This window comes from Dermacentor andersoni, chromosome 1 (assembly GCF_023375885.2).
Source record: "Dermacentor andersoni chromosome 1, qqDerAnde1_hic_scaffold, whole genome shotgun sequence".
NCBI lineage: Eukaryota > Metazoa > Arthropoda > Arachnida > Ixodida > Ixodidae > Dermacentor > Dermacentor andersoni.
Window position 1 is genome coordinate 243,397,914 of NC_092814.1, and position 18,894 is coordinate 243,416,807.

Consider the following 18,894-nt stretch of genomic DNA (forward strand, 5'->3'; position numbering starts at 1 on the left):
GTCAGCATGGCGTAGGAGCCGTTCTTCTACAGGATGGGCAGCCAGTTGCCTACTCATCCCATTCGCTAACGGAAGCACAGCAGCGCTACGCGAAGATCAAGAAGGAAACATTAGCAATTGTTCATGGTTGCACAAAATTTCAAGATTATATCTTCGGGCAGTCAGAGGTTACCGTCGAGTCGGATCACAGGCCTCTGGAATCTATATTCAAAAAGCCACTTTGTGAATACCTGCTACGATTGCAGCGCATGAGGCTTGTTTTGCAGATTCCCAATCAAGGTCCCGTTCAAACCAGGCAAGGAGTTATTTCTAGCTGATGTGCTTTCTCGCTTCCCGAGTGCTACAGAACTAACCAACAAGACAAAACAATTTCAAGTCAGCATTATTTCTTCACTTCCTGTGTCAGACCAGCAGCTCGAGAGTATTCGGCACGAAACTAACAAGGACACCAGCATGGCTGAACTGCGCCGTTACTCGAGCACAGAATGGCCGGAAACGAACAACCATGTGCCGCATGCCCTGCGTCCATCCTGGTGTTACCGCAACGAGCTGCATGTTGAGGAAGGCCTGCTACTCAGAACTAACAAAATAGTCATTCCTCCGGCCAAGCGACCGGAAATTCTGCGCTTGCAACACACCGCACATGGAGGCGAAGAAAAAATGAAGATGAGAGCCAGAGAAGTAATGTTCTTGCCCGGCATGAACGCAGAAATTTCGGCTCTAGCTAAGTCATGCGCAGCGTGCGAAAAGTACAAGCGCAGGAACACTAGACTGCCTATGCTGAGCCACGAGATACCAGGCCTGCCATGGCAAGTAGTAGGGCTTGATATTTTCCACCACGATGACCAGTTCTACCTAGTGCTTGTGGATTTCTACTCGTTCTTTTTCGAGGTTCAAAAGCTACGTCTTACAACAGCGACAGCGGTAAACAATGCGTGCATACTCATCTTTGTGACTCACGGAATCCCGGCAAAGCTGTGCAGTGATAACGACCCACCTTTCAACAGCGCGTGCTTCCGCTCTTTTGCTGCGCAGCTCGGAATTGCCCACGTAACTTCAAGCCCGTACTATCCTCGTGGTAACGGCATGGTGGAGCGTGCAGTGCAGGAGGCGAAAAAACTGCTAACGAAGTGTCCTTTCGCAACCCTGGAATTTTACACCGCCCTACTGGAGTGGCGAAACATGCCAAGGGACGAGCAACTGAAGTCGCCCGTTCAAAGGTTGATGGGCCGCCAAACAGGGACGCAGTTGCCGGTTCTTTCCCAGCACCTCAAACCGCAGACTGTGCCACCACAAGCCATTCGCAATCGCCTCCAGGAAATAAGAGAAAAGCAGCGGATCTTCTACAACCAGAAGGCCAAGCGCCTACCCCCTCTTCGCAGTGGGTCTCCAGTATCAGTGTACGACACCAAACGCAGAACCTGGTTGCCAGCTGTGGTTGTAGGCCCTGCAGGCACACCTTGGTTGTACACCTTACTTACAGACAGCGGACAAGAGCTGCGGCGCACCAGGGAGCATCTCAGTTCCAAAGAAATGCAACCTACGTCAGACCCTGAAGCTACAGTTTCTGTGGAGTCGGTATCCCAGCCTGACCAGATGGCAGAGCTACAACCTGAGGACACTCTTCGTAGAAGTAACCGTCTGCGTAGACCGCCACAACGTTACCCCCTGCCTGAGAGACCGCAGCATTAGGTCCCTGACATGCGAATTTGAAGTTTTTTTCTTCTTTTTGTTTTCTCTTCGAAAAGAAGGAAGATGTAAGTATGCGCACTGTCATGTTAACACGTGCCCTTACGGTACGAAGTGCGCATGCTCATATTTGTACCTGTCCTTATATAAGCAGCCCCTTGTCTGATAATAAAGACACTTTGTTCCCTGCCTCCCAACCATTCACAATGATGATGATGATCCGCGAGACGTTCGAAATGTGCAAAGCAGCTCACCCCAAAAGTTTTACAGCCTGCATCCAAAATGGGTGCTGCTCGCACCACAACAAGAGGTTTGCATTTGCATTTATAGCGCTATAGCGCTTTTCAGCTACCCAACCGCAGATTGTACGTTAGGTGAATGCGAGCACTGCCCATGGAGTGAAAGCCTCACTTTGGTCAGTCTGGGAACAGTCGACAAGGATGAGGTCACATTTCCTGTTTGGGAAAGTGGTGACTTGATCAAGAAGACGTCATCTCCAACCCTTTTTAGAAGAGCACGGCAAATGCGTGACCAAATGGATTCCTCGCAAATACATACACCGCAATCAAGCCGCAGCTATTCATGAGGTAAAGAAGTGCAAGCAGCATGAAAACATTGTTCTGCATTTTGATCTTGCGGAAAACTGGACTGTACTTCTCTCAAATGAAACACAATCGTACTGCTGGCACAAGAAACAAATCTCCATTTTCATCTGTGTCGCCACAACAAGGAAAGCAACACACAGCTTTGCTGTCATAAGCGACAACATGTATCACGACGCAGCGCACGCCTGCTACACCCTAGGTAGAGTGCACAAAGTGTTAGGTGAAAAAGCAACCACCTACTGTCACGTAAATACGTCAGCGATGGTGAAGTGAGCCATTTTAAAAATAGGTACCAATTTTATGAGTTGTGCCACTAAGTATACGTCCATGAGGTGGATATTTTCCACTACCGGGCACGGGAAGAATGCCTGTTACAGTGTGGGTGGACTCCTTAAGCACCAAGCTTCCTTGCGCAACCTGAGGTCTGGAAGCGCTCCATTCAGTCGGCACATGAGATTGTCTCCCAACTTAGCGGCAACATCAAATGTGGCCCTGTGCCTGCTGCAGCCATTGAGAAGCATCGTCAGCAGAAGTTAGTGTAGTGGAAGTCAGTGCTGCATGTGCTGGGAATTCAGTCATAGCATATGTGGATGTGTGCCCGCGATCAGTCAAGTGGACATGTGCTGTCTGTGTCGAGAACTGCCTCTAGCCAGCTGAAGGTGATTATACCCTTTTAAATGCTAACCGCAAAGGGCAAGCAATAAATTTGTTCGAGCACCACAATTAGTATCGAGTTTCTTCTCTCTTGCATCCCAGAAAACAAAGCAGAAAACACATTCTCTGTTCTTGCCACAATAAAAACCCCAGGTAAACCTTCCTTCATTTGTGGCAATCATTGCCTTTTCTTATTTTAAAAGAGAGTAAATCTTATCAAACCGGAACGAGTCATTGCGACATTAAAGCCAGCACGCTCAACATGAGCCACTTTGGCCCGTTATATTTTGTGAATAAAGCAAATGAGAAAACATATCACACCCACATTTTGCCCGACATAAGCGGACTTCCATCCAAAATTTTTTTCAAAACTGGAACCAGAGTTTTTTGAATTTCATTTATTGAAAATGAGCTTTTTTGAAAGAAAACTTGTTTAACTAGTAGGCTTTTCTTCTCTTGTTTTTCATGCAGGAAGATAATATTTTGAACAAATGTTGCAAAGAGAACATTTTATGCTTGACACTTTTTTCAAGTTTCTGTGTGAAATAGAAAATGCGCCAAGATGCATCAAAGTTTTAAAAATTTTCTGATTTGGGGCATGTTTGCAATTTTTTTCCATTTTTTTTCGTTTGTGGACAGCATAAAAGAATGCATGGAACTAATTTACTGTGAAGCATATTAAAATGAGCAGAAAAAGTTTTTCGACACAAAGTTTTTAGTTTGCATCTAATTTGGCCATGAAATCCGAAAATATCGTGGTAAGCAATAGGAGGACGCTCATGCCGCCACCTTCAAACATCTTTTTGGCTTGCTGGGAACGCCTTTCGGGAATCAAATTTTCGGTTCAGTGCAGCTTGAATATTCCTACATGACAAGCGGACATGCATGTATGATCTCTCATGGAATCGCCCAACAGCAATCGTCTTTTCTTTAAATTCAAAGCTAAAACATGCTGAAAACTACAGCAAAAAAATCTCATTAATTACCAATATGGCGGCACTACCTGTTGGTGGTGAATTATATTACTGAAGTGATACTAAAGCTCAGAGAGATGATGTACAGTGGAGCACTGTGGGCATTGGTTCACACATCCATGGCTTTCAGCAGTCACAGTTACAAAAATGAAAGAGGATGCTTATGAATGCATAAGGGCAACAGTTGGTTCCTGATTACTTCATTAATACAAGAATCCTTAAATAAACTTATATTACAGTGAAACCTCAATACAGCAAAGTCGCATCCAACACAAAAATATTTTCGTTATATTCGATTATCATTATAAGCATACACACTGATATCGGTTCAAAAAGATTGCAATCCAATCTATGTGAAAGAAATGCAAGCATACTGCCTCCAACAGGTCAGCAAAGGGTCTCCTACAGATTTTAATCGCCCATCAACAGCTTGCCATGTTGATGCATGGCACGGGGCCCTAGATTACATAGATGCACTTTCCACCATTGTTAATATGCAACCGTGTAATCAGTGTGATCAGACAGGACCAGCAAGCTGGTTTGCCGGCTGTGGTCTAATCACAGTTTTCAAGTTGATTTCAAGATTTCAAGTTGTCCTTACTGAATACTGTCACCAACAGATCTTTCAGACTCTGAGAACTAGGGCTGCACTTGGACTCAAACTCCATAACTACTATGGCTGCCCGTCTATCTCATGCATGTGATTTCCCGCTTTATGACTAATGAGGTCTGCTGGTACAGACATAGTGATGGTGGCTTCCCATGATGGCTTGTCACCAGCCACTCTGGCAGCCATTGGCAAATGTGTCACAAGTGTACTTGCATGCTTGTCTAGGCTGCTACACCTAACCAGTGCCACTTCATCGGAAGTCGGCAACCAAATTTGCGATTTGGTGCCAAGTCAACGTGGTGTAAATCTTTTCTTCGTGGCCGCCATGTTTGCGGCATCACGCGCACGGGTCATGTTGGAAAAATTGAGCGACACTATGGGTGATGTCCTAAATTTCAGTTTCTCTGTGGTTCCAAGGACAGACGGTGGTGCTGCAGAAATGTTTGAATCGTGCAGATAGGAAGAAATCAAGCAGCTGAAAATTAGGTCGACAACTGTGTGCAAGACTTTATTGCGATAGCAATTATAGGGACACTCCAGGCAAATTTTCGCCGTTGCTGTGACATTCCATAGAAATTCCAAGTGCAATAAGATCCTATCATGCCCCACGGCACTGTATACTATAGGTGCGAGGGAAAGCATGAGAGGGTGAGCCGAGAAGGATGGTGGCTTGATGCACACCATCTTCCCACTCGACCAGTGTTGTGTGCATGGTGTAGCCATACACACCCTATCTTGGAGGATTTCTGCTGGGGGTACAAAGACTATGTGAGCCACGATGGCTGGTGCCTTGATATGCACTGTGTTCCCACGTGCCTAGTGTTGCAGGTTGCACAATCTCAAGTTTTGGAGACGCACTGAAGCTAGAGGCAGCACAATGCATTCGCTCGCCGCTGCTGCCTGTCTTCACGCCAGCGTTCTGACAGTGATCAATTGTTAGCAGTCATTAAATGGAATCTGTTCATATTTGCCTGTGCGCACTTTATGCCATGCTTGTTAATTTAGTATGCAAATGTTTACTGCAGTTTATACAGCCGATAAATAACAATCTTACTTCGTATAGCTGCTTAATAATTTGCTATCGCAATCAATGCTTCGCCTTTTGGGCGAAACTGGGACTTCTTTGTTAAAGTAATATCAGGCAGGTGCAAACAATTTCCTTCTCTACAACCAATACCATGCCAGATCCTGCATTTTTGGGTTTGTTATTTAGGGTTCTTTATAGCAGAACACTCCATTGAAATAATGATGACCAGCCAAATTTTACATTTACTTCGCTATATCTGATAATTCGTTATAAATAACTGTATTTAGGCACAACTGTAAATATTTGTGAAGTGATGCCCTTTTACACCAGACATTTTTTCCACAGCTTTTAAAAGGATGTCACGGCGCTCATTTAAGAGCCATCACTATAAAAAGACATAGCAGAGCCTATAAATTGAAACTACAGTTAAATGAGTAGCTGCACCACAAAGCAAAGAGTTAAAGTAGTACCCCACAATGCACATAAAGATAGCAAAAACAAAGTTAAGAATAAAAGCTGCACTAAAGTACTTAATTGCATTTATATATGAAAAGGCATACTATAGATGTAAAACATAACCAAATACACATTGCCTAAAGTCATGTCTCTTCTCATCTCATACTGGGTACACGAGGTATTTGAGAATGCAGTGATTACTTCAGGAATAACAAAAACATTTCAAACATGATTAACTATAGCTGCTCAAAATTTTTTACATTGTCTATTTTACTGCTGTTTTCAAAGTCTGATCAATAAAACCATTTTTACCCACAATACCTGACTTAATTCAGCTTCAAAAATGACTATGCTTTGTTCAGATGGTACCTGTTAATGTTGGCCACTCTTTCCACAATAGTAGCCTTTGGCGAGTTTTTATTGTGTCCCTGTGTGTTAGTCTCTCTCTCTCAGCGATGCTCCCCCTCCTCTCATACATGGCAGTATAGCAGGTTCAAGCACTGGAAATTAGAATCCCGCATTGAGGTTGATATCACCACAGAAGTGCAAAACCAACCACTGTCGGGTCATGCAGGCCATATGGGAGGAATCAAATCCATCACGTATGACTGATGTGCAAGTCCTTGTGCAGAGAAAGCCCACATGTTGATTCTACAGCCTAAAGCTACTTGGCAATGGCTAGAACAAGTTTCCAAGAATTTCACTCATGATGGTTCTCTATCTGCTGTACAAACTCAACTCTCTGAGTGGTGCCTGACCACGGGCACTACTTTCTCTTTGTCACAGATGACAGCTCACTAATTGAACCTGTGAGCTATTTTTCAGGCCGAAAACGGATTTCAACAAATTCAAGAAAGGGGAATACTCCAAGGTGTCTAAGGTGAAAAGGTCTGCAAGCATTTTCATCTCCTCTGTCAGAGAGTAAGCTGCTACCCTGGAGTAAATGTGCTGGCAGGTGACAGAAAGGTTTATGAAGATGAAGTCAAATGCCAAGACAGACAGAATGAGAATATAATATCTACTGTGATCCAGAGCTGTGTTCTCAAATACCTCGTACACACTGTATGAATGGCACCTGTTTACGCAGACAATATGTGACACATGTTCACAAAATGTGGAGTTATGTCAGCCAAGTAATTAAAAGTACAAGTGATAAACAGCATAAAAGTTATGAGCACGGGAGCTATAGAACATACAAGAGCAAGAGAAGGAACTACAGATTTCAGCACTAAAAACACCCAACACTAAGGTGCATAGCGCCACCAATCCTGGCAACAGCAATTTTATGATGCTGCACAGGTCAGTTTTCACAACTTATGGAAAGAACAGAAAGAACTTGAAAACTATGACTAATTTCTTGGCATTGTGAGCTGGCAAGTCAGCGCATGCTTACCGCAGTGAGGGCGGCGGTGTGGTTCTCTCCACAACAAATGTGCTTGATTCTTTGGGAGCGGAGAGGCTTGAGCACGGTTGGGTGCACCCGATCCCTCTGGTCGCTCAAACCTAGCTGGCCGCAGCTGCCAATGTAACCCATTGAACATTGCTTTCGAAAGTAGATGAACACAGGCTGGACACATACAAAAGATGCACTGTCACGATTTGGTCTACTTCTCAGCATTTAATATAACAGGACTAGCTTCTGTACACACGGCATGAGGTGTGTCTGCATCGACGTCATAGGGTTCAAAGTGAGACTGGAAGTGCAGAAACTGCCATCAGAGATATCAAATGGTAAGGCATTAATACCCCTGTCACAGTAGACATTTTAATGTCATTATATTTCAATGACATTAGGTACAACGAATGCCATTTGACCCGTGGTGGTGCTACACAGGAAAAATTAATGTCATTTGGTCATGATATCAATGGCGATCATTGCAAAAAAAAATTGGTGAGAAAAGTAGAACAAAGTACAGTAAAACCTTGTTAAACTGTACCCGCTTAAGCAGTAGTTTAGTTTAAAAAGTAGTAAAGTCAAATCCCCGACTCAGCGGCCATTTAACATAATGTATATTGTATCCGCATAAACCGTACCAGCTCAGTGCGTATGTATCGGTTAAAACGTAGTGTTTCCACTTTTCATCGCGCAAACATGGCGGTGCGTTGTCTCCATCGGGCGGCCCGGCAGAACAACAAGCCTCAGAGATCGGAACAACAGCCTCCAAGCGCCCTGCACGTTTGCGCGTGAAGCCACATCAAGATCACTTCGGCACTGTGCCAGAGAGCGTTGTGGCGTAGTGCAACCAAGGACTCGCGTCATGCCGAAGCTCGAATAAAAAGACACTGGGTGCTCAGCATAGAAGGAAAATTAGATATCGTTCATGCTATTAAACGTGACATGAAGTCGGCGCTGGCACGCGACAGGGATCTGCTGTCGACTACGGTGTGTGGCATTTGGAATGCAAAGCCGTTGCTCGGCAGCGCTGCTGCGACCGCGAAAAGATGTCAGCTACAAGGTTCGACTTTTCACCATCGTTGCCTCTGTTGTTGCCGAAGCGTCGACTAGCAACAGTGATGAGGACGACATGGAAAGCAACAGCACGGGCGATTCAGGCCTGACAAGGGTAGAAGCTACACGTTACGTCAGCCTCCTGAATGCAATCGTCGCGACTAGAACAGTACCCCTCAATAAAAAAAATGGCTGTGGCTTAGCTAAGGTTAAGCCCAGGATGCGAAGCATACTAGCCTTTAATTTAGTTGTTGAACCACTGTTTAGCCTGGTGAACTGCTGTTGCTTGGCTATATTTGGTTCGGCTAGACGAAGAAACAACTTATGCGTTACTCTGCTTCGCCTTCAAGAGTGGAACGCGACAGCGTTCCCGTCGACCCGCCAAGGGGTGTAAGACAATGGGCTACGGCGCAGCGACTACGCGCCCCGCATTGGACGCGGTGAGCGTCGAGCAACGCAGCGTTCGGCGCGGCAACGAAATGTGCGCCTGAGCAAGCGGCGCACGCCTGAGCCTTAGAAACAGCTCGTTTCTAAGGCAACACCGCATTCACTAGAGGCGCTTTTGTACCACTTTGAAGCATCGTACTCGTGGCTCAGTGGTAGCGTCTCCGTCTCACACTCCGGAGACCCTGGTTCGATTCCCACCCAGCCCATCTTGCAAGAGTTGAGCCCGGCTTGCAGCTGTTGTGACGTCAGTGCCCTAGCGGGAGGAGCGGGAGTTAGGCCGCAGTACCATCTGTGCGACCGCAGGCGAGCGCACAAGCTGAGACCCGGCTATGTAGCTACGCGGCCGCAAGCGAGCGCACGAGTTGAGCCTCCGCTTTTGCAGCTGTTATGACGTCATATGGTAGCTACGCGGCCGTGCGCGGCGCAGCAAGGAAGAGCGTGGTTGTGCGGCTAGTATGCTTCGCATAAAAAGGCGCCCCGCAACTTCTGCAGCGCTACCGCGCGTGTGCACGGAGAACGCCAATGAGGAATCTGCCATACGAGTGTTTGCCGAGAAAAGGGGGCTGCTGAAAAGCTGGCTCGCAGCTTCAGTAAGTTTGAGGCTGCTGTCGTCACTGCTAGGCCGCCGCGGCATCAAATGAAAATAACACTTTCGTCTCGCGAAGTGAATAAACCCTGCATGTTTTTTCCCCTTTCATCGCACTTTCTCTGAGTTCCGTTTTTGACAGGTAAGTGGGTGATCTCGTGGTATTTTGGTTAAGCAGTACTACCATTTAGTACGTACTTTTTCCGAGCTCCGGCCAACTACGGTTTAACGAGGTATCACTCTATGTGTAGAATGTCTGAAAAGAAAATCTATTTATTTTAATATAAACACAGGACATCGCTTCACTGAAATAACATGCATATAAAACTTCTAATTCCAAGATGTCTGGCTACTACGAGCTAAAACAAGGCTTAGAGAGTTTCTGGTCATAGCCAGTTAACTGAAAACAAGCTATATGACTGGCATGACAGCGCTGAACGACAACGCTCAGTTGTAGTAGGTGAAGCAGTTGATGTGTGTTTTGTATTGCAAGCAAAGCATATTAATCAGAGAAAGAGGCTCGTTCGTCAAATGGATGCAGATGCCATTCGCGAAGCTGGAAACACGTGCATATAGGCGCCCAATCGTTTACATTATGGATGGCTAGTAAAGCAACGACCACCAGATGCCACTGAGGTGGAGAGCAAAAACACTTTGTGACAGCCTGCCGTACAGCTTTTCTCTAGTTAAAATGACAGAAGCTTTAAACCATGCCATATTAATTACCTCTTTACATGAATGCTTCTGAAGTTGCGAATGTACAGTGTCATATTTTGCCTTGTCTCTGGGATAGAGTATACATTCACTTTGAGTGCGAAGCCGAATGAGTTTCTCGAACTCATTCGATTGTGGAAGTTATTCAATTCTAATGACATTAAATATCGCTATGTAGCAACTGAATAATGTCATTCGATGCTAATGCCATTCGATTCGAATTACATTAAAATGTCCAGTGTGATATAAGTCACTTTGGCTATGCAAGGAAGTAACACATGTAGTGTCTTGCCACTCTGAATGCACCATACCTGCTCCTCTTTTTCATCATATTATGTTCCAATCTGGTGCAAAGTGCATAAAGGTACGAGAGCAATGCATATGCAAAATATCTGCCCTGAAAGCTATCACACAGAACAGCGAGACTGCCACTGTGACCCAACCTGCCGTACTTTATAGTTACCAAAGTGGGCTTATCATAACAGCTGTGATAAAATCTCATTACTACTACAGCATGCCACAATGTTTGAAGTTCATAATACAGATCCACAAAACAATTCTTTTCAAGCAACTGAATGGCAGATAAGCATAACAAATATAAAAAATTAACACCTGTAAACGTGTAAAAATTTCATTTCTGCAGTGCCCCCCACTACAAACGAACAGTGCCAGCACTAATATGCTGCATGCCTATCTGCAGTGACACCCGGAAGCAGCTGCTGTTCCCCTGGCAAACTTGGAGTGAAATTTCAAATTTTAATATTTGCATACCTGCCAACCTGAGAACATTAAAATTAGTAAAAAATCATGGGCATGATTAGCAAACAGGGGAAGGGGGTAAATAACACGTGTTATGTGTTATGTGCCAAAACCACAATACGATTATGAAGCATGCCGCAGTGGGGAACTCCGAATTAATTTTGACCACCTGGGTTTTACAATGTTGCACCCAATGCATGGTAAGCAGGCATTTTTGCATTTCACTCCCATCAAAATGCAGCCGCGGTGGCTGGGATTTGATTAGGCGACCTCGTGCAAAGCAGCACAACGCCATAGCCACCAAGCCAACACGGCGGGCGTTATTTTTTAAAGTTCGCACAGAGCCATACCTTTTGTGGCATACATATACGAACTTCATTGTCAATTATTTAGCTTTAGACACAGCACACAAGCAGCTGCAAACTTGGATCAGCAGTAAGTCACAAGCAAGACATTGTTTTTGATCACATCGACTTTTTCAGCAATTTTGCTGCTGCCAATTTTGCCTGCTGTAGAAACTTGTCTGAGCAAACTTGCTCTAAATATCACCCTCTGGTGTCCTTTCACCATCAGAAGACTTTCAAGGGTATGGTCAGAGACTAACGAGTGAAACATTTTTGGAAACAGAAGTTTTTGTGAACCTTGATGCAAAATTCTTTAAATCATAGGACAAGCCCAAATTCGTACACATTACAAAAATTTTAGGAGAGTTCACAAGTATGTACTTGTAGCAAATGATTGCACTGAAACTAACCCAAGGTGTCCGTAACTTTTATGCAGACTATGTAAAACATTATAAATGCCAAGAAAACGCAGCGCTTGCATACCATGACCAAAGCACCAGGATCTGGAAGAGCATGCAAGGTGTCTAGCCATCTCAGCATCAACCACAAGCTCTGCCAATATTATCATGGAATGTGGGCCACATTTTCCAACCATCAATTTAAGCTTTAATTCTTTTTGCCCTTCACCATTGCTTGGATGGCACTGTGCCCGTGTTATTGCTTGGATCAGCCACTAGGTGTGCCAGATGGCAAGAAAAAAATTTAAAATGAATTTGACTTTTACAAAATACAGCATCAGGATAGGTTTTATGAGGAAGGTAGTCTGTCAGTCTGAAACGTCCCCATTTATAAAGCTTTTGGCTATATCAAATTATATATGCAAGCTTTAAATTTAAATCCTTTTGAATTACTGCAGTGATGCAATTTACAGCTGCAGATAATACCCGAGACTGCACAGATATGCAGGACCAATTCCAATATACAGATGCAACAAGCCCCAGTAAAAACACAAGCCAAAAGAAGCACTGGGCGATTGGTTCCACCAAACAAAAAGCAGTAGAGTTATTTACAACTAGTGATATACTGCTACATAGTGAGTATGTACATAAATATGTAGCATGTTAGTGAAGAAACTTTGAAATACACAACACACAACTAAATACACTGCCAAAATGATGTCGGAAGTCATTGACTGAGAAAGTGCTTGAGAACTCATTGATAAAAAAATATATATATAAATTAGGGTTTTACATGCCAAAATCACGATTTGATTATGAGGCACACTGTAGTGGCAAGACTCCGGATTAATTTTGACCACGTGGGGTTCTTTCATGTGCACCCAATGCATAATACACGAGCATTTTTTAAATTTCACCCCTATTGAAATGATACTGCTGAGGCCAGGATTGGATCCCACGCTCTTGGGGTTAGCAGCGCAACATCTAAGCCTCTACGCTACCACGGCAGGTGAGAACTCACTGATCATAACATGTTGAGTACAATGTTTGGCTTTAGAGCCTGTAACATATATTTCCTAGGTTTCACTGCTGGATTTTTACCACAGCTTTGACAATGATGCACCCAAATTTAATTATCACCTCAGATATCACCAACCAAACCAACTAAATGAGTTGGTGTGCACAAAGTTTTATACAATGCTCAGAGGAGCAAGTGGTTGCAGCCTAAGCACCTATAATATGGTGCCTTGTGAATCCTCAGCATTGTCCTGCACTCTAATTACACCTAGAAATTAGTTAATCAACTGCACCATGTGATCTACATTTTTGTTGGCTCAATTCTGCCCATTATTTGCAAAGTGCTGAATGCACATTCATGAACTTTGCAATCCACCTACAATGATGAGGGAAAAGCAAAACCTGATTGTTATAAACATACATTATTATATCTAAGCTGATTTGATACCCCTGCAGCTTCAGCGATGTAACTACTACTGCTACTGGAGCTGCTACTGCTATTCTTTTCGAGTTAAAGCTTTTAAGTTACCTTCGGGATGAACCCTGCACATAAATTTAATAAAAAGTCCTTTCTGGTGGTGATACATTCCTTGGAAGCTCTTTAAAGGGAAGCTGAAAGGTTTTCCAGAAAAAATGAGTGAAGAGCAGTACACCGTGGTTTTCAACCCTCTGAATTCGAATATCGCATCGAAATTGAGTGAAAGAAAGCGCAAACATATTTTATTTCGACGAAAAGTGCAGCAGCAGACACGCCCAGCTCGCGCGCCTCGTTTCCGCCTGTGATTGGTCGGGCGCCTCGTGACGTCAACAATGGTATTCGTCCGGACCGACTGCTGCCGCTACACACGAAGCACGGTGCAAAGTAGTTTGGTGGTGTTTTGCTGAGACGGTCATGGAAATTTTCGAGAGCTTGCATTTCTCTGAGGAGTTCGGCGTTAAGTCCAAACTCTACGAGAGCGATTTTGTGCGCGACGGTGACGGGCGACGGCTTCGAGCGACAAAACGGGCCGTCGCTTGAACAAATCGCTCGGTGTTGTCGCTCGATCGCTCGTTTCTAGAAATCTAGAACTCGTCGCTCGTCGCCCGGAAATGCTATGAGCGACCAGCCAATTATGCGAAGCCGAAACTGGATGTACATAACTCAAATACTGCTGTTTGTCGCACGGAACGAGCAAACTATTGAATTTTACACGTGCAAGAATAAGAACCTAGTGCAAGACCTTCAGAAATATTTTATGCTCCTTCTTCAGTAAAATACATCAACTTAAATTGATAAAGCATGCGTCACGCTAGTTTCGGCGCGTATATTGCTGCCCTCATACCGGGAAGTCGTCACTCAAAGCCGTCGCTAGCGTGGAGTTCGGCTTGCAGACGATGAGTGAACGTGACAGCCATCGCCTCGCTTGTAGCCCTGTCGCTGTCGCGTGCGAGATCACTTGTAAGGGGTTTATACTTGTACATACTACACGTACGTACATACTTGTATATACTACATGTACGAGCCAATTGCGAAGAGCCGGCCTCTCCAAGAAGCAAAAAATGCTGGTGCAAGCACTGCTTTCCACGCGAACGAAGGCGAAGTGTTAGCATCTCCTTGTGTTGGAAATGTTCTTTGGCGAGTATGTTTTTTGCTAAGCTGCATTCAGCGTTCCAGTGAGTACGTTTCTGGGCAAACAACTGTAGTGTTATGTTCCTGCATGCCTCCTTGTAGAACGTAAGCGGTGATGCGATCTTCAGCATTTGTGCGCTGCCCCAAAGCTGTCGGCAATCTACACAGACGGTTTAAACGCGGGAAAAGTTTACCGGCTGTTGTAGCACGTGTAGTATAGAACCTTCATCAGCGCGCCATCCGCACGCTACTCGTAACCGGCGAATTCCGTCGGCTACGTGAGATGGTCGGTTTCTTATGTGTGCGAGAGAAGGGGGAGTGCAGCGTCTTGGCGTGAGCAGGCTTTCCAACACATGCAAACTTTACGCTTGCACTGCGTTATGGTAGCTGCATGCAGGCTGTTTCACAACACACGTGCGAATAGAAAATTCGCGGCGCTTGGCGATGAAACCTGCGTCAAGGGTGGGAGATAAACATGCACCTTCCATTCAGCGCGCTAACAATTTTTTTTTTTAGGAGAACCCAAAGCACGCATTATTGATAAACTCCGGTAGTAATCGTCACGGAAGTGGTTAGAGCACAACACTTGTTCCCGAGTGCTTGAAGTTGTTTCGCTTCACAGCAGCCTCCCACTTAGCTGAAAGCTTCTTGTCTTGCAGGAACTAATGGAACATCGGAACATCGTCGCGGCCGCTGGTGTTCGTGCAAGCGTAGGCTGCGCAGAACGCCGGTATGGTCGGCCTACAAGTTCAATTCATGCTGCGCACGTCAACTACCACTCCTATATACACACAAATAAAGGTATGTAGGGTCAAGCGAAGCAGATTAGGATGGCACGCACGCAGAAATAAACCCGGTCAGGCACGGTCGCGGAGACTACGAAGGAGCGGAACACCAGTGTTGACGTCACTAAGCCGGGTTTCCGGTCTCCGCTCGCATCGTCAGCGTCAGCAGCAGCGCGCGGCGCTCGACGGGAGGCGGAGCTACAGCGCAATTTTAACCGACGATTGCGTCGCTCCTAAGTGAGAAATCCCCCCCAAAATTTTACCTTCATGGTTTATAAGGTTCCCGCATCCGTATATGAGCGTCTTATTGAATTCGACAGACCCTTCAGCTTCCCTTTAATTATTCCACATTTCGAAATGTTTTGACTACAAATTCAGCAGCACTACAGATGAACCTCAATTTAAGGAAGTCTAATTTAGTGGTCTGCTATCTAATAAAGTTTTTACAATTACAGTGAGGTGCTACAAGAGAAGGCCTTGCATGATTTCTAATTTAGCAAAGCAGTTGTAACTTTCCACTGCAGTTTTGCTTTAATAAAGCCTTTTCAAAGCGCACATGTACTGTGGTGGCCTTCATGAGAAGGACCGACAAGGATCACAGTACCATTTTCCAGCAGTGCACCAACGTTAATGCCTGCACTGGGAATGTTCCGTTTATGCTCATGGATTGCATTCCGAGATATTGACCCCTTTCTAGCTAGGCTAAAAAAAAGAAAGTAACTAATTCCATTCTATAGCAGTCAGGTGGGAACCATGCATGATGTCTGCTACAGCTAGGCTGCAATAGTTTCTGGCTTAGTATATTAAACAATAATCACACCTTGCTTTCCACTATGGCACAATTAACTAGTCACATCTTCTACACACAAACCAAGTTCATTTCATGCCTACAACACTTTCGTTTTGTAAATTAGTCAAAGCCGCAAGCGTTGTGTGCTCATTAGAAGGTTGGCGTACACTGCGAACCAGTCTGCAATGCACATTTTTATGTGAATGTGAAAATAACATTAATAAATAATAAAAAATCTCACACAGTGGTTGAGTATCATGGCTTGCTTTCTTAAAAACAATGTACTTCAAGATTAAATGCACTTTGCTGCAACATTAACAATGGATGTCTGCTGCCAGCAGGACTGATTTAATTTAGTTTCTTGAGATTACATGGCTGCACAAACTGAGTCTCAACATTGTAACTACATAATAAGTACTTGAATTTATATGCACATTAATTACAAGTGCTCACTCATAACCTGCTACCTTAATAGACTTATATGAAAACATTTCAAATTGTAGAGTAGGCTGTTTATAACTTAATTCACCACAGATGCAAATGTCTGAATTAAAACAAAGGCATCAGTTTCTTAGTACGAGCCCATGTGTAACAAAACATCAGGACATCCTAAATGAGACATCTAGAAGATACCGGGATTCTCCCTGCAAAGGACAGTGGTGACTTAGACACCCATAAGAACAGTCTGCTGTCCAACCACTTCCCTATTTGCGCCACTGATGCTAAATGTGAAGGTGATACCCATTTTATATAATGCAAGTCCTCATGCACAAGAAGCATTCATGGTGAATATAAGCACATACTACAGGCAAGGGAGTGATGAGGGAAGTAACAAGAGAAGGTGCACCATACATGGGTACAATTCTTTGTGCTTGATCACTGTTCTAAGTGCACCCCAGAAGCTCTTTGTCACTCAATCTGCATGTCTTCTTCATTATTTTCACCATGCGCACACCTATGTCCTTGCGCCCTGATAAGTGCACTTGTTGCCTAGCTCCTTTGCAGGGTTTTTCAACAACTGCAATATACCTGGTATTTCGTTTCACATAGCTGCATTCAAAGCAGTGTGCGTATACATTCAGTTCTATGGGAGGAGCCTTGCAAGTTTACACTACAAGGGCTTACTATTTCTACTGCTACAACAACAAAGAACTCAATTTAATTAAATTTTCTGCCCAATTTTAGGCCCCAAATATGACGTCACTGAACTAGCTTCGACTGTATTTCTGCAACATGGCCAATATTGTCTGGCAATGCTAACATTTGCCTAATATTCATGTGAATCCAACAAGCCCAAGAAAGAATGGGAGAAATTAACTTCTTTTTCTTCTTTTTTCTTGATAGTAGGAATAATGAGTAAAAGAGAAATGCAAGTGGAAGAGAAAAACAACATGGCGCCAGAGGGGGCCCAAACCAGTGGCTCCCTCCAAAAGAGGTTTCACAGTGAGCCTCAAGTGACCCCAAGCAGGCAAGGACTGAGCAAAGCTGAAAGCAAAGACCACACACAAAAAGAGACAGAAAAAGATCTTTACTTTTGAAAGTAAACCAGATGTAATGGTGATAGCTAAGGGGAACTCACACTTCCTCAGAATGCACTTACACACATGCTTCACAATAAATGAGTTTTGTGATAAATGCAATTACACAAGCACCTGACAAGAACCTGACCCAAGCACCGGACATTTATGCTGTTGTCATTTATTATAGGGTGCAGAAATTGCTAATTCACTGAAACTCCCTTTGACAAGTGTTCGAGGTGAAATGCAAAAGAAGTCTGGCTGCACATGCAATGAAAACTGCCTTTTCAATGTTTCACAGTGCATAGTGTTCCAGTTATTGCAATGCCAAGCTCTAGTCCTCCACAAAGAATGCAAGAAGTGGGCAAAGTGACACATCTCATTGAAACTGCTTTTCAATGGCATCCCATTACTTGCAATTACAGGCTCTAATACTCCCCAAAGTACTTGCAAAGTTGATCATCAAAGTGCTTCATTACATGTGGCTCAACTGCATTACTGCCATGGTGCCGTGGTTCGAACACCTAACTCACAAATGAAGGGCCACAAGAGCAAATCCCACTCTGAGCCGAATGCATTACTTTTTCCACAAAATATTTTATGGTGACGGACCAACCAATTGAAGGAAGGTTTTACATGACCTGTTTGTTATCTGTGTAACAGCTATCACCATTGAAGGACTCACCTGTTGCGTCCCCAGACAAAGACTGTACCTGACGGCGTCAGGCCAACACTGTGCGTGGCCCCACAGGCCACTTGGGCAAGAGGCACACCTACCAAGTGGGTCACTCGACGTGGCATTCGCTCGTTTCCTGTCGAGTCCCTGCCAAGGCCAAGTTGGCCAGAAGTATTTCCACCCCAGCTGAACAGCTCCCCATTGTTAGCCAAGGCAAGGCAGTGCACTGCACCACATGCAATCTGCACAATGTGCAAGGTGGCCAACTTCTTGATCACTTTGGGCCGCAAACGACTCTCCTCCTCTGTTCCACAGCCCAGTTGACCATTGCGGTTGCAGCCCCAAGAAAACACTTGACCAGCATCACTAAGGGCCAGTGAGTGTGCTTCCCCACAGGCTACTGCTCGGATCTCATGTGCTGCAAGGGCAGCCACTTGTTCTGCACAAGACACACATGTACAGGCATGTCTGAACATAAATTCAAGAAGTGCTCTATGCCTGATGGAATTGCTAGAAAAGAAAGATCTAGAAAAAGAGGACAATATGCGTCATGGCATAGATAGAGTAAGGGAATGTCAGTGTACAGACAGCTAAGAAACCCATACGGGTACCTCAAACTTTTTTTTTTTGTACCAAGCTCCTTTTAATTGTTAAAAATCAAGGGGTTTTAAGTGCTAAAACCACAATCTGATTATGAGGCATGCTGTAGTGGGGGAGTCCCGATTAATTTTGACCACCTGGGGTTCTTTAGTGTGCACCTAAATCTAAGTACTTGAGTGTTTTTGAAA

At 44.4% G+C, this 18,894-nt stretch overlaps 1 protein-coding gene across 4 annotated transcripts in view; it reads right to left on the reverse strand.

Moving 5' to 3' along the window:
• The window catches only part of Herc4 (HECT and RLD domain containing E3 ubiquitin ligase 4), a 281,533-nt gene that overhangs the window by 233,935 nt on the left and 28,704 nt on the right, over positions 1-18,894 (reverse strand). For all 4 annotated transcript variants that reach the window (XM_055063579.2, XM_050196063.3, XM_055063577.2 and 1 more), the window contains exons 5-6: positions 18,116-18,545; positions 7,409-7,532 (exon numbers count right to left, since the gene is read on the reverse strand). In XM_055063579.2, coding sequence (XP_054919554.1) covers positions 7,409-7,532; positions 18,116-18,545 — 554 coding nt within the window. The remainder of the gene's footprint in view (positions 1-7,408; positions 7,533-18,115; positions 18,546-18,894) is intronic.